We start from the raw sequence: 15,816 nt of genomic DNA, 5'->3' as shown, positions 1-15,816 counted from the left end.
ATTTTTTTTGTATATGCACTGCTGACGTTAGCAAAACCTGCAAAACAACCTAATTCTTCCATGGGCCTTTTCGACTAGTTATGAATAAAAAGAAAGTTTTGATGGAACCTAATTTGGGGTAACTGTTTTGTGATTTTAACCTGTTTTACAAAATTATATTTCACAAAAATTGCAGAAATAAATTCTACAAAACAAGGTGATAGGATTGTTTTTTCCCCATGACATGTTTTTCTGATATAGACTTTATATACTGTGAAAAATAAATAAAAATAAAAACATTTTCCTGTCATCATTTTCCTTTTGAAAAATATCCAAGGTGTAATTTTTTGATTGCAAACTTTATTTTTTTTTAATGGTTATGCCAATTGCAAAAATGTTTCACAAAATTTTTTGTTCATGCCTCTTATTTCTAGTTTTGCAAAAATTTCTCCCATCAGATATTGAAACTAACTTTCAACATACAGCAGTTTTTGTGAAATATCAAATATTAATTCTGCTTTTTGTGTATCACAAACAAAAAAAAAAAAACCAGAAATTTTTTGACCTTTTTGAATGAGTACTAAAAGCCTGATTTATAGACCATTTTAGACCATTCTTAAACGGCGAGCAAATGCAATATTAAATATGTGACGTCATCAGGCGATTCCGAGATCAGAAATTGTCAATAAATGTAAGAAGAAATAATCGTATGACTATATACATACTTAAAAAGCCCCTGAATTTTCTGGAAAAAGCAGTATCTGTATTTTATCAAAGGATACAAATTTTACAGAAAGGGTTTTGCTTATGTTTATTTATCTCGGGAGAGCAGTTGTATTATGAGCTCATACCACTAATCAAAAAGGTACAGGGCAGTTTAATAAAGCTTAAACAGATTGTATTAAAAGGTAGAATTTTGTGGAAAGAATATTTTCTAGAACTTATTTTTACAATTAAAAAAGGCAAAAATAAAAAAATTGCTGAACTTCTAACTTCTGAACTTCTCGTTGTTTTTTGCAACTAATGTCTTGTCACAAGGTATTAGTAAGATTTTATGCATTAGACGACTTTCTCTTTTGCCTGCGACTTTTGTAACTTATTATTTTCCAAAAATTAATACATGGGCTGCCTTAATTTCTTGGAAAGTTTCTTCACCCTAAAGTGTTGGTCGACCGCAAAAGTTAATTTCTGAAATTTTTTGGCAATGCAAAGGTTTCTCCCTCCCAGCAAGAATCTCGTGTCCAGGGCTTGTTAGGTTTTTTGTTCATATTTCTCCTCCCCAGCGTACAAAAAACTTAAAAACCTGGGGATGAGGTTATTTCTATCGGAAAAGTTTTTTCCCTTAAAGTAAATTCCAGCCTTAAAATTACTCAATATCTCTTCAAAAAATTCCTGCTAAGCCTCAAACCTGTGAATTTTTCTGTATCTTTACAAAAAAAACCTTGTGTTGAGCTTAATTTATGCGCATATTATAGTTGCCAGAGGGGTGTGTTGTAAGTATGTGATCAAATCCAACAGAGGAAGTACTATATGAGATAAAAAGAGTTTGTTTTTTTAGTATCACTTGTTCTTTTTCCAGGGACAAATTAAAAAAAGATATTAAAATTTATTTCTTCTTGCATTTAAAACAAGGGTTAGAGTCAGTAAATTGACCTGTGTCTTTAAAGCATGGTCAGGGCTTATCTCGTGATGGCGTAGCAAGGGCATGTGAATTTTTAGAAAACATTTGGATCGAAATATGCCCGGAAAAAGCGAAACATTATCTAACCTGCTGTATGTACCGACCCCCGGACAATTCACTTCACTTACACAAGAAGTGGAAAGAATATTTTCAATACACACTTGAGACCGTTAACGATGCTAGAAGTTATCATTATGGGCGACTTTAACGTTAACTATAAAAATGATTATTCAGAATTTAAAGAGCTAATGGCTGTCCAGGAATTTAACCAGTTGGTAACAGCGGCTACGAGAACAACAAGAGAATCAAGCACCCTTATAGATTTGATTTATACAAACAATCGCTAATTCGTTCTAAAAAAGTTATACGCTTGAGTATTGGCAATCATTATTGTGTCACTTGCGTTCGAAGACACGTCGTAATTATACCAACCACAACCATAATGATTTTTCAAAAGAATTAAATAAACAAAATTGGAAGCATTTGTACACATTGGCTGATGTAATTAGTGCATGGAGTTATTTTAAAAATATTTTGTTAACCGTAATCGATAAACACGCGCCGCTCATACAAAAGAGAGTGAAGGGAGGCAAGTGCCCGTGGTTAGGTACGGAGGCTAGGAGACTTATGTCTCGGAGAGGTACTGTCTTGAGGAAGGCACGAAAATCAGGCAACAGTGCTAATTGGGGCCTTTATAAAAACCTAAAGAACCGATGCAATAACATGATAAGAAATGCAAAGAACAGTTTTCACAAAAACATCCTTATCAAGAACAAGAATAAACCAAGAAAATTTTGGAAAATTATTAAAAGCATTTTTCCAACAAAAGGGAAGTCGGAAAACAATGGTACATGTACATCGGCTGCAAAAAAAACTTAACAAAAGCTGGTAGTTTTTGTTCATATTTTTTCACATGTGCAAATAAACTTAAATCTGTTGCACTGCCAATAAAGGAATTTATATGGGGTGAGCCAAGTGAAGTGAATGAAAATACGAATTCTGTTTTTGCGTTCACTTACGTTTCAAATGTATTTGTTGAAAGTCAGCTGAAGAGCTTGCAGCGCAAGAAAGCTACAGGTTATGACCAAATACCATCAGGACTTTTGAAAGACGGAGCCACAGCGTTATCAAGTCTCTTATCGTTCATCATCAACTTGTCACTAAAAACAGCCACTATACCAACTGAATGGAAGTTGGCGAAAGTCATCCCAGCTTGGAAAATGGACGAAATGTGAAACTATCGACCGATCTCCAGTAGTAGTAGTGTGTATCCCCCATATTTGTGAGGTTAGCCATGTAAAATATCCACATCTAGCAATGAACTTTTTTAAGAATTTATATATAAAAGCAGGGATGTGGTTACAAATTTTAATCTGGGGGCCTATGTTGGGTTTCCCCTATTTAAAAAATGAAAGTTGAGAATTTGACATTTTTTTGCAAGATATATACTTATTAATAAAGCCTCTATTTTATTGATCCACTTTTGTAAATTCATATAGCTCAAAATCATTTGCAAAAGCATATAAATTTTATTTTTGATTTTAAGATATATGATAGAGTCATATAACCTGACTAATAAAAACTTGAATATAGGGTTTGGTGAAAATAGAATTGTGGATATTTGCTTCACTCGTAACCAACTAAAAAAGACTTTGTAGTGCAGTTTGATAGTATAATGCCACATATAAAGTAGAAGTTCAAGTTGAAAAAAGAGTTCTGTCTGGTACTACAATTTGCTTTATATTGTGAGTTGATTACGTAAATTTACCTATTATTATATTCTTGATTTGTCAGGCTATGGAAAGCAAAAATAGAAGAAATAAAAATGATGCTGAAAAAAATACAAGTGACATATATACTGTTGATTTTTCAGGCCATAACTTAAAATTAGTTCCAAAAACATTGAACCAATACAAAAACTGTAAATCTCTTAATTTGTCATGCAATAACATTGAATCCATTGCTGAAGACACATTTTCAGAGTGTCTGCACCTTAAGGAAGTAAAACTTTATGCAAATCGTTTACACAATATACCATGCATCCGAAAGTTACCAAAATTAGAGGAATTGCAATTACAGTTCAACAAGATCACTTTGTGTGGCTCGTATTTGAAGTATAGTAAAAATTTACGAGTATTGCGTTTGGACAGCAATAAAATTTCTCGGATGAAGACTGATGAAGTGTGCCCACTTATCAACTTGAGATATATTGATGTGAGTAGTAATAATCTGAGTAGCATTGCATGCCTTAATGTTTTGACTAATGTAGAAGAAATACACTGCACTCATAATCAAATTGCAAAGATTCTAAACCTTCATTCTTTAAAGAAGCTCCGTGAATTTGATGCCAGTAATAATGAGTTGACTGATATTTCTGGATTAAATTCATTACCCAACTTGTCAGTTTTAACTCTTGACAGTAATAAAATATCTACACTTGAATCAGTTGGTTTATTAAAATCGTTACAGGATTTAAGAATATCCAAAAATCAAGTTTGTGGGTTGACTCATGTTATCAGACTTTTTCCGAAATTAGAAATCCTGGATATTTCCCTTAACAAAATCTCTAATTTTAAGGAAGTGCAAAGTTTATTGAATTTTTCCACTTTAAAAGAGCTGTCTTTATATGGAAATCCTGTGGTTTCTGATGCCAAAGGCAAACAAAATATCATTACTATGTTAAATTCACTCAATTTGGAAGTATTTGATAAAGTTGATAATAACAAAACTTCTGCTAAGAATAAACAATCAAATGTGATGCGACCGTTGACAGCCAGTCAGCTTGTGTCAACCAGATTAATCGAAGACCAAATGAATAACTCTGAAATTTGTATTACCAGTTTTGAAGATCGTCTGAAGTCACAATTTGCAGTAGTTCACAGCATGCTTTCAGACCTTCCTTCAGAAGCATCAAATTGTGAGTAATTGTTTCAATTTTTTACGTATATAATATAAATCAATTTACCGTCCTGATGGCATAGTTATCCTTTTTTAACTGCTCAGTCATGGCAGTATGAGATGTAGAGACCCACTCATGTGTACATATAAGGATACTTTTTATCGATAAACTGGTACTGAATTTATAGTAGCTATTTGTTAGTTTTGTCTTTAAAAGGTACTTCGCCAAGTCCATTTGCATTAAGTAGAAGTTCAAGTGGAAGACTTGTCAGTCAATGTAGTAGGTAAGCCTATTTTGCTGCAAAATATAATTTGCCTACCAATCAAGTCGAGTCAAATAAGCGAAATATCTTCATGAAGAAAAATATTGATGGGATCATTTGAAAAGAAAGAAAGAGTAGATTCAAGAATAAGATATAAGGTTTGATTGTTTTTGCTCATTCAGTTGAGGTAACCATATTGTAATGTTATTTTTTTAGCCGAGCTCGCATTGAAAGTGCAAAAGCATTTGCAGCAGAACATTTTTGATTCCATCTTGCTTGGCTGCAGTTTAGTCAAATTCGGTTATTTTTTATCCGTGTATATTATTTATAGTTTTTAGCTTATCTTATTACAAACTCGTTCCATTGTATTTATGCAAACTGTTCTTAAAATAAGTTACCTAATTGAAATTTCGGTTTCTTTTATCTGTATAAGGGCAATAATTGCAGCCACTACATTTTTAGGAAAAAAATAATTGCTGATTCATTTACCTAAAATATTCTGTATTAAATTTTCCATATCTGTTGTCAGCTCTTGTGGTCAAAGTCCATAAATATTTTTCCTTGTTTAAAACATTATTGGTTGAAAAGACTTTTTGAATATATTCTGTGCTATTTTATATAAATACCGTGATATTTTTGAGGAAATGGAACAAAACATAGTGTGGGTTGATTTGGAAATGACTGGACTTGATATAAATAAAGATCATATCATCGAGATGGCTTGTATTGTTACTGACGGACAATTAAATATCGTTGAAGAAGGTCCTGACATCGTGATCAAACAACCTGACGATCTTCTGGATAGTATGGATGAATGGTGCACGAAACATCATGGTGAATCAGGTGAGATTAAATTTGATCCTACGTATCCATTTCTTTGTCTGCATTAGGCATTCCTACTGCCAGTTTCACTAGGAATGCAGATGGTTGCTTTTATATGGTTGCTTTTTTGAATCTGTTTACATCTCAAAGGGTAGAAAAATTTAAAAAAGATACTCACTTTTTAATTTTCTGTCAATCAAGTTACTGTTTAAGATTCAACCGTAACTTCACAATGCTTCTTGTGTAGTATTTTTCCTAATTTTAAATTGTTGCAACCATTACTATGAGTGAGTGTAATCAAATCTGAGAGCGAGGCGATTGTAAATGCATGAGATTTATATTGTTGTATTCTCTTGATACTTTTGTTTAAATTAGGTTTGACTGCGGCTGTTAAAAATTCTCAAATTTCAATACAAGAATGCGAACAAACAATGTTGGACTTTATAACGAAGCACACAAAAAAGGGGAAATCATGCTTAGCGGGTAATTCTGTTCATTGTGACAAAGAGTTCTTAAATAAGTACATGCCGAACTTTATGGCGCAACTACATTATCGTATTATCGATGTCAGTAGTATGAAAGAACTTGCAAAGCGTTGGTATCCTGAGGTAATTGATAACTCACCAACTAAATTGTTTAGCCATCGTGCTTTACAAGATGTCAAGGAAAGTATCAAAGAGCTGCAGTACTACAGAAAAAGAATATTTAAAAATTGAATTTAAACTTATGTTTATGTAAACTGTTCAGGTTATTCTGAAAACATTTTTCAGATATTGATTTTAGTTGTTTTTATATCACAAATTTCTAAGTGCAACAAAAAAACCGCCAATCTATATGTTGCAAAATTCATTATAAACCAGCCGATGTCGTAAAATTCACGTTGATGCGTACATACTACCACGGTGTCTGCGGTCTACATTAGTTTTTGTACTTTACCCAATTTGTTATGGGGCCATGATGTACCTGCGACAAATGTAAATTTATATATCTTTTGAAATACTTTCTCGGTAGTCATGAAACTTTGTAACTATTGGTCTATATATAACGGATATTTTTAGATGGACTAAGGAAGCTGTTGTCACATGATATTTGTTGTTAACTCAACATTAGAGCTTGTACACACACGACGTTTTTTAACAACCGTATTGGCTTTATCCTAGTCTTAATATGCTATACTAAAGTGTGAATTATAGGTTATAATATCTTAGTATGTGTTTTAAGAATCTGTTTAGCATGTGTTGAATTTTCTTGCATTTTGTTACAAGTGACACGTGGTTTTTAGTACGAAGAGACAATAATTTGAAAGCATGGTTTTCATTGTTCTTCTTGACCTGCAAAACATCCCATCAGTACATTTTGCGGAAAAAAAAGGATTTATGTCACATCTGCTACTTTGTTTCGTAAATTATTTACCTTATTTTCCCCACTTTTATTTCCTAGTTAAAGAAATATAAACAATGGATTAATTAATGGATTAGTCAATGGAGAATTACTCTTTCTTGGGACGAATTGGAGAAGGTGCACACGGCGTCGTTTTCAAGGCAAAGCAACTCCAGAGCGGAGAAATCGTTGCTTTGAAAAAAGTTCCATTACGAAGGTTGGAGGACGGTGTACCAAACACCGCTCTGCGTGAAATTAAGGCATTAGAACAAATAGAACATCCGCATGTTGTCAAGTTATATGACGTGTTTGCCTATGGTACAGGCTTTGTGCTTGTGTTCGAGTACATTTTGTCTGATCTATCGGAAGTACTGCGCAATTACGAGCAGCCTTTGCTACAATCGCATGTCAAAAGTTATATGTTGATGCTTTTAAAAGGCGTTGCGTATTGCCATGAAAAGAATATCATGCACAGAGATTTAAAGCCGGCTAATTTACTGATCTCTAGTTCGGGACATTTAAAAATAGCTGATTTTGGTCTGGCGAGAGTGTTTCTAGATTGTAGCAATCGGTTGTATTCCCATCAAGTTGCCACGCGTTGGTATCGCGCTCCTGAGTTGCTATACGGCGCAAAACATTACGACCAGGGCGTTGACTTATGGGCGGTTGGCACAATTTTTGGCGAGATGTTAAACAATTCACCGTTATTTCCAGGTGAAAGTGATATCGAACAATTATGTTGTGTGCTTCGTGCACTTGGGACACCAAATGAAAAAATATGGCCCGGCATGAGGGATTTACCGGATTTTAATAAGATAACATTTCCGGCTAACGATCCAGTACCATTCAAGAAGATTGTACCGGACGCCTGTGAAGAGGCCATTGATTTATTAAAGACGTTTCTCGTCTACTCTTCAAGCAAACGAATTTCAGCAAAACACGCGTTACTTCATAAGTATTTCTTTTATCAACCTCTACCCGCGCATCACTCCGAGTTGCCTGTGCCCTGTTGTGTGGAGGGGAGACACGACCGATCACGTAATGTGAAAAGTTTCGACGTTACGTTACCTATTGAGAAATCGCTTGTTTCAAAAAATCTCATCAGCGTGTTCAATTCTGCTGAGAAAACGACGTCCTTTCTCACTCCTGAAGGTTAATAAACTTTATGACGAGTTGACGTCGACTATTTAGACTCGAAAACTTCTTATTCTTACTCTTAAATGAATTACCTTTTTAAAATCAATGAACCTTTTCCTGACCAAAAACATCCTGGTCTTCGTAGTGGAGAATGATTTAGATAGGATAGATTAGATAGGATAGATTAGATAGGATAGATTAGATAGGATAGATTAGATAGGATAGATAGGATAGGATAGATAGGATAGGATAGGATAGGATAGATAGGATAGGATAGATAGGATAGGATAGATAGGATAGGATAGATAGGATAGGATAGATAGGATAGATAGGATAGATAGGATAGATAGGATAGATAGGATAGATAGGATAGATAGGATAGATAGGATAGATAGGATAGATAGGATAGATAGGATAGATAGGATAGATAGGATAGATAGGATAGATAGATATAGATAGATAGATAGGATAGATAGATAGGATAGATAGATAGGATAGATAGATAGGATAGATAGATAGGATAGATAGATAGATAGATAGGATAGATAGATAGATAGGATAGATAGATAGGATAGATAGGATTAGATAGATAGATAGATAGGATAGATAGGATTAGATAGGATTAGATAGATAGGATAGATAGGATTAGATAGGATTAGATAGATAGGATAGATAGGATTAGATAGGATTAGATAGATAGGATAGATAGGATTAGATAGGATTAGATAGATAGGATAGATAGGATTAGATAGGATTAGATAGATAGGATAGATAGGATTAGATAGGATTAGATAGATAGGATAGATAGGATTAGATAGGATTAGATAGATAGGATAGATAGGATTAGATAGGATTAGATAGATAGGATTAGATAGGATTAGATAGATAGGATTAGATAGGATTAGATAGATAGGATTAGATAGGATTAGATAGATAGGATAGATAGGATTAGATAGATAGGATAGATAGGATTAGATAGATAGGATAGATAGGATAGATAGGATTAGATAGATAGGATAGATAGGATAGATAGGATTAGATAGATAGGATAGATAGGATTAGATAGATAGGATAGATAGGATTAGATAGATAGGATGGATAGAATAGATAGATAGGATAGAATAGATAGATAGGATAGGATAGATAGATAGGATAGATAGGATAGAATAGATAGATAGGATAGAATAGATAGATAGGATAGAATAGATAGATAGGATAGATAGGATAGATAGATATATTCACAGTTACTCTCCTGACCGAAAACAGTACCGAATCCTACTGTTTTAGGTTGCGTTTTCTACGTCGGTTACCTTTCCTACGTACGACGGTTACGTTTCCTACCCAGCAGTAGGTTACGCTTAGGTTACGTCGGTTACCCACGACATGGCGGTTACGTTTTCTACGTCAACGCGCATGTGCAAATATTAAAAATAAATCATAAGGGCGGCTTGCGGCGTGAAAGATACTCTCAGTTAAGGATTGTTGTTGTTGTTTTTTAATCATATCAATCAGATATAAGAAACAGAAAAGCTTTTTTTCTTTGGTAAGTTTTATTTTGTCATTTAACAGTTTTAAATGTTGTAAATGCTTATGTAAATATATTTTTTGTGGGCAACAAAAGTGCATAGCTAGCTAACGTTTTGTAGCTAGTAACACCCCAAATAGCAATCTGAACTTTTTAGGTTTGTTCAATGAAATAACATTAGTAGAATTAAAGAGCTATAGCTATGGTCATTTAACAATAGCATTATGTTTCTTGGTAGTCTTTTTGTGTAGTTAAGTATATTGCTGTAGTGTGTTTTTATATAGTCCTTATTCTCATGTTGGTATTTTGATATGACCTCTGAGCGTTTGTTTAAAAGCTCATTTTATTTTCACTAAATTTATTCTTACTTATTTTTTTTCTTGTTTCTTTAAAGACAATAGCCATGCTTGAAGTTGTTTTTCGAGAGACTCACACCTATTTGTTTTTAAAACATTTTGTTTATTTTTCTCTTGTTTTTTAAAAATAATGACCATGCTTGAAGTTGTTTTTCTGGAGACCCCACACACTTGTTTTAAACAACCAGTGTTGTTTATAGATATATTATTCCTAATCAAAATGATATCAAATCATAACAAAAGCTGTTATAAATTATTGTTAAAAAAGTGTGTTGTCTGTTGTACCCATGCCTTCAAAGAACTTCTATCACCGGTTTTTATTATGATAATTTAGTTAAGTACACAATTAAGCTTTCTTTTATATCACACTGCAGTTGTGCTTTGCTCAAGTATTTCATATATATTTTACATTGTCAGAATAAAAAAAATCATTTTTCAAGTTGGAATTGTCAAAGCAGGTCACAAGAAAAGTAGGAAGCATATTTTATCATGAGTTTTGGTAATAGTAAGGTAAACAACAGTCTTTTGTGTGTATACACCTATTATATATATACTATTATATACCTTTTTCTTGTTCTTAACAGTATATTTTTATTTCTAGGAAGTTTTGTATCGACAATTAGTGAAAATATATACGTGTACAATTTCTGCAAAAGTCAATTTGTGAAAGTAAGTCTTTCCTGCAAAAAGGTTTATTTGTTAAAATTAATCAACATGAATTTTTAGCAAAACAAAAAGATTTCTGAATCTTGTAAGCAGCTTTAATTGAAAGCTATATAATTCCCAAATAATTTATAAGGACCTAAACTAAAATTACAAACTAATTCACTGCAACGCAAGTTGAAATTATTCGTTTCAAACATTTATTTCAAAAATAAATTTTTTAAATTTTTTAAAATGACTAATTTGTGAAAATTATTCTTTACGGAAGGTAATTTTTAATATAATTAATATTAACTGGCTAATATAATTAATATTATTAATATATTTAATATAAACTGAATTATATACAGAAATATCATATTCCACATATTATGGAATCACACAATCCATACTCACATCATCATCATCATTCTCGGCTTAACGTCCGTTTTCCATGCTAGCATGGGTTGGACGGGGTATATTAATGACCCTCTTCCAATCTGATCTAGACTGTGTTAGATCTAAACTCAACTTCCTTTGTATCAACTCACCTTTTTAACATATTTTTAAACCTATATGTAGCTGTGTGGATGTCTTTTTAATACAGTTGGCACAAAGTGTGTGAATTTTTTTTTGACAATGGTAAATATATGTGTATACATTTTTATATAGCGAAATCTTCAAGAATCATTTGTATTGGTTGGTACCATAACAGTTATTACAAGGAATGGGACTGATGGCATGGCCCATCCTATTATCTTGGGAAAAAAATGGTAACAATTGGAAAGTAAGTATGGCACACAATTTTCTAAACACATTGTTACTTATTATAATTTTTTATAACAAAAATAAGGAAATTTTCAGCTAGGTTTTTTGTCAAATTTTATAGTGATGTTGATAGTGACATCAGGGTACGAAGTAAAAATGTTGAGGCGCTTCATTGCAAATTAAAAGTCATTGGAAAAAACGATGAAAGTCTTTCTTTTATTGTCAGGTCTATAATCAGGTTTTGATATTGTTTGTTTCAGGTTGAAACATCGTCTACGTCAAATAGTTTAGAAAGGTATGTTCATTTCTTTTTTAATATGTACTGAAATTGCTGTATAACCATCTAATTTAAGATTAAATTAAGAATTGAAGTTGCGCATATAAGAAAGAGTCTGCAGCCTTAACTGTTACTAATTTTAGATTCCTTAAATTCTTTTATTCTTGCCTTAGTATGTTGATGAGAGAAAATATCAGGTTGAAGAAGAAAATTTCAGAGCTCGAGAACCAACTTTCAACAGACTCTACAAGCTTACCTATAGAAAAGTATGATTTTTACTGCCATATACTATTTACAACATGTAGATTTTTTGTTTCTCGTATCTCCTTTATTCGAATTATATTATTAATGTATTCAAATTATTATTTGAAAGTAAAAGAGAAAAAAATTTAGCTAAACCAGAAATTCGAACAAAAATATTCTGCAAAAGCTTCATTCTGCCGAAAATCTTAGTTTAAATGTAATATATTCCTGCGAAATTCAACTTGTGCAAGACATATTGCAATTAAAATACTAAGAAGAAATTTCTGTTTCCCACCGTTTACTTGCAGTCTCAAACTATGTTAATTTAATTGTTTGAATTGTTTCATAGAAACCGCAAAAAATGTCCATTACAGTCATGTGATAGTTGTGTTACAAATTTATCTCGGCACATGATAGAAGTACACTATTGGCCCCAGAGTAAGGCAAAATATTGCGTTGGCATATACGGATTGAGGAAACCAGGTGTTAGGTTTTAGGTTGTCGAAACAAAAGAATGAGTTTGCACCTCCAAGACGTCCACAAACTATCAAAAGGACCTTACTATTATAGTATGTTGAAATTAGCCAGGGTGTGTGACGTTGCATCAAACAACGAAGTACACATATGACATCCATCCCTGCCAAGCATGTCGCCACTGATGATCGCCACTGATCCGAAGTAACAGATTCGGATAGTGACATGGAAGATGACGAAGTGGTTGACTCTGCTGAAATTTTAGAGAGGTTTGTGACATATAAAATTTCAGTTGATGGAGGGAAGAGTTGCCAAAAGAGTGCTATTCAGTCAAAGCAGCAATTGAGAGATATTTGGGCAGCTTTGGATTCCTCAAATCCCAGTGATTTAGTCAGAAAATATAAAATTCGCGACACCTTTTTGACAACGTATGCCGAAAAGACAAAGGAATACAAAGCTTTAACCATTAAACGGTATATTTTGTCACTGCCACACTTCTATGACTTTCTCCTTACTGAGGAGATCCATCTACCTGGAATAGCACCAGATATGATTTTAAGGATGAAAGTTAGTGTATCTCGATGGAGCAAATCTAATAATGGAACGGTAGAGATACAGCAGCTTGAGAGACAGATGGAGGGGCAACAAGTGCTTATCACGCCTGAGCAGATCCAACGGTATGAGGAGTCTGCCAGTGCAAAGGAGGCTATCTCGATAATTAAAAATTTTCGTAGCCCTTACCGAGAAAACACCTTGTCTCGTCAAGAATATGCGTGTATACGGGATTTTCTCATAACGGAAATAACTATAATTAATTGTCAGAGGTCTGGCGTACCTAGCAACATGAACATCGATGAGGTGAAGGCTGCTGTATTTCGTGATGGTAAATATATTATTAAAGTAAAACGTCACAAGACATTTAGGAAACACGGTCCTGTTAATCTGTGTACGAGAGAAACCTTGTACCAACAGCTCTTAATTTTTTTCGATTCAATTCGCAGTCAGATACACAGTGACTTTGAAAATGTTTTTGTTTCATATAATGGCAAGATGTTAGAATCTGGAGCAATATCGAAACAAATTAATAGCACTTGGAAAAGGTCCGGTGTTTATGGTGAAAACGATCCGCCAGTGAGGAAAAACATCACTTCAAATATATTTTAAAAGTCTGGATCCACCATCATTGAAGATAAAAATCCAAGTGAAGCTCCATATGTTGCTAGCCTGTTGACGCACTCTGAAAGCACCTCAAAAAATACTACCGTTTGATAGAAAAGGAAAAGTATGCCCTTAAGGGTACAGCTGCCTTGGAGGAAACTTTCAACAAACGTGGCAAAACAAATATTTACGAAAAAAAGAAAACGTGGACTGATGCCGAAGTCGGGGAGTTGGAGACTCTATTTAAGCAGTTTTTGACTGCGAAATCTGTCAGAATTGGCGATGTACGTAATCTACGTGAAAAGTTTATCCATCTTATTCATTTGTCTGATAGGCAGATTTTAGATAAATTGAGAAGCTACTGGCGCTATGGAGTCACGGAAGAGGAGAAAGGTAGGTTAAAACTATCGCATTTTTCTTCTTATATGTTGTATTGGTGACTTTTATTTGTTTTACGTTAGTATAAATATAAAGATTTTCATGAAAATTGTGCCTGTTTTTTTATTAAATTTAAAAGAATTCATTTCCTATCTTTTAATAGATGGTAATGATGCTGTTGACAACTCATGCTCTTCTATTGCAACTGAATACAAACAATCTGTGTCAAAAGGAGGTATGTTTGTGTTGTGCTACTTGCTAGCTTAATTGATTTTGAAAAAAGCGCTGAAGCTTTCACAGGCAGAAACTCGCGAAATGCAATTTTTTTGTGAAATTTACAATTCGCGAATATTTCTGTTGAGAAAGTTTATGCACTTAAAGCAGCCCGATCCAATATTTCTTTAGTTAAGGCTTAATAGTGTGTGGTGTGCTCTTGTTGCGAAAACACAATTTTGTTTTTGATATAGTAGATAAGCATCATGGTGAAAACGAAGATGTTGACGAAGAAAGTGAAGATGATGATTATGAAAATACAGTTTCTGGGAAGGAAAAAATTTTCTCGAATGTTGAAGCTAACATCATTGTCGAAAAGTGTGCCGAGATCATTCGTTCTGGACCAATATCCATCAATAGAGTAAAACGTGCACTCGAATCAAGCTCTGTTGGAAAACGTGTACTACAAAACTTTGACATGTCGCAAATACAAACAAGGCTTAAATATGAGCGCTTGTAGTACAGAAAAAGTTCCAGAAGAAAGTGTCTCTAAACTGTTTTATTTCTACCTTTACTGTACGAAACATTAAACTATAATTTGGTGTAGTTTCGCACACTTTTAATTATTTTTCCCACTATTAAACGCTCCTCATTGTATGTATCGAGAATGTTTTCATTTTCTTTGAATTCTTATGGTTCGTTAAAAAAAAGATCTGTAGCGCACGTTTTAATTCTTAACGGTGCTGAGACAAGAGTATGGATTAAAATAAGTACCATTTGTTAAAAATAGTTATATCGTTTTGCAGTATACAAGTTATGTTTTATGTGCATCACTTGACATTTTTATGTATGTTATTTTTCTACATATATATTTAGTTATGCAAAAACAATGAACAAAATTTCCGTAATTTGCTACATTATTCATCATTCACCCTAACATCGTTTGCTTATAACAAAAAACGTGTACCTTGTGAATCCTTATTACATTGCCTTTATCGTTATGAGTGTTATGAGTCGCCGTTAGGGAGAACTGCCATGTGCCTAGGTGATGCCACGTAACTCGTGAATTTTTTGAATAAGTAACTAAAAACAGTCAATAAATGCACGATTAAGCGCCCTTGATGCTCGTTAAGGGGAAATGGGCGTTTTGAAAAAAGAAGTATAAATGTTATACTACCGTAGGGGACAAATATTAAATGGGGTTCCTAACCGGAAAAGGTGCCACATCTAGCTAAATTTAGTACTTAATAAGTCGGTTAGAAATCACGAAATTATAACGAAAAGTATCAGCTAAACTCCAGGAACGGTCTATTTAATTTTGCAACAGTATTCTGTAAAGTACCCTGCAGTAAAGAGCGGGAGTGTCCTCATCTGTTTAAAACAAATTGGAATAAAAACAAAAATATCCTTTCAAATAAATACGCAACATACTGTCATAAAAGTGAGGGAAAGTCGAGAATAGTAACAATGGTCATTTATTGCAGCGTGTGCCAAGAAGGTAAAATAATGTCCCGGTTAATGGCGCAGCACTATTGTTAGGTCACGCTACTATTTTTTTAACATGTTCGAGTCTGTAAATAACGCATCCGTATTATAACTTGAACAGCACGTTATTATAAAAA

At 33.4% G+C, this 15,816-nt stretch overlaps 4 protein-coding genes across 5 annotated transcripts; all 4 read left to right on the top strand.

Annotated features, from left to right (window-relative positions):
* Nucleotides 1-347: 347 nt before the first annotated feature.
* LOC130649511 (uncharacterized) lies at nucleotides 348-5,176 on the top strand. Its single transcript, XM_057455796.1, has 3 exons — nucleotides 348-4,577; nucleotides 4,776-4,842; nucleotides 5,038-5,176. Exons 1-3 carry the CDS (start codon nucleotides 3,458-3,460, stop codon nucleotides 5,084-5,086), a joined length of 1,236 nt encoding a protein of 411 aa, XP_057311779.1. The 5' UTR covers nucleotides 348-3,457; the 3' UTR covers nucleotides 5,087-5,176.
* Nucleotides 5,177-5,457: 281 nt separating this feature from the next.
* Nucleotides 5,458-6,763, top strand: LOC130649514 (oligoribonuclease, mitochondrial-like). The gene is made up of 2 exons (XM_057455800.1): nucleotides 5,458-5,664; nucleotides 6,019-6,763. Exons 1-2 carry the CDS (start codon nucleotides 5,466-5,468, stop codon nucleotides 6,357-6,359), a joined length of 540 nt encoding a protein of 179 aa, XP_057311783.1. The 5' UTR covers nucleotides 5,458-5,465; the 3' UTR covers nucleotides 6,360-6,763.
* Nucleotides 6,764-7,060: 297 nt separating this feature from the next.
* LOC130649512 (cyclin-dependent kinase 20-like) lies at nucleotides 7,061-8,262 on the top strand. The gene has a single exon (XM_057455797.1). The coding sequence runs from the start codon at nucleotides 7,125-7,127 to the stop codon at nucleotides 8,178-8,180; it is 1,056 nt and encodes a 351-aa protein (XP_057311780.1). The 5' UTR covers nucleotides 7,061-7,124; the 3' UTR covers nucleotides 8,181-8,262.
* A 149-nt stretch (nucleotides 8,263-8,411) lies between these two features.
* On the top strand, nucleotides 8,412-13,688 carry LOC130649513 (uncharacterized). Of its 2 annotated transcripts, XM_057455798.1 has the most exons (5): nucleotides 8,412-10,710; nucleotides 11,356-11,470; nucleotides 11,712-11,746; nucleotides 11,902-11,994; nucleotides 12,321-13,688. In XM_057455798.1, exon 5 carries the CDS (start codon nucleotides 12,671-12,673, stop codon nucleotides 13,607-13,609), a length of 939 nt encoding a protein of 312 aa, XP_057311781.1. In that variant the 5' UTR covers nucleotides 8,412-10,710; nucleotides 11,356-11,470; nucleotides 11,712-11,746; nucleotides 11,902-11,994; nucleotides 12,321-12,670; the 3' UTR covers nucleotides 13,610-13,688. The 2 variants fall into 2 exon arrangements, with proteins under 2 accessions (XP_057311781.1, XP_057311782.1); XM_057455799.1 differs by lacking the exons at nucleotides 8,412-10,710; nucleotides 11,356-11,470 and having other exon boundaries at nucleotides 11,501-11,746.
* The last annotated feature ends 2,128 nt before the right edge of the window (nucleotides 13,689-15,816 follow it).

This window comes from Hydractinia symbiolongicarpus, chromosome 7, assembly GCF_029227915.1.
Source record: "Hydractinia symbiolongicarpus strain clone_291-10 chromosome 7, HSymV2.1, whole genome shotgun sequence".
In the NCBI taxonomy this organism is placed as follows: Eukaryota; Metazoa; Cnidaria; class Hydrozoa; order Anthoathecata; family Hydractiniidae; genus Hydractinia; species Hydractinia symbiolongicarpus.
The sequence above is the reverse complement of the archived record's forward strand: the minus strand, read 5'-3'. Positions and strand labels throughout refer to the sequence as shown.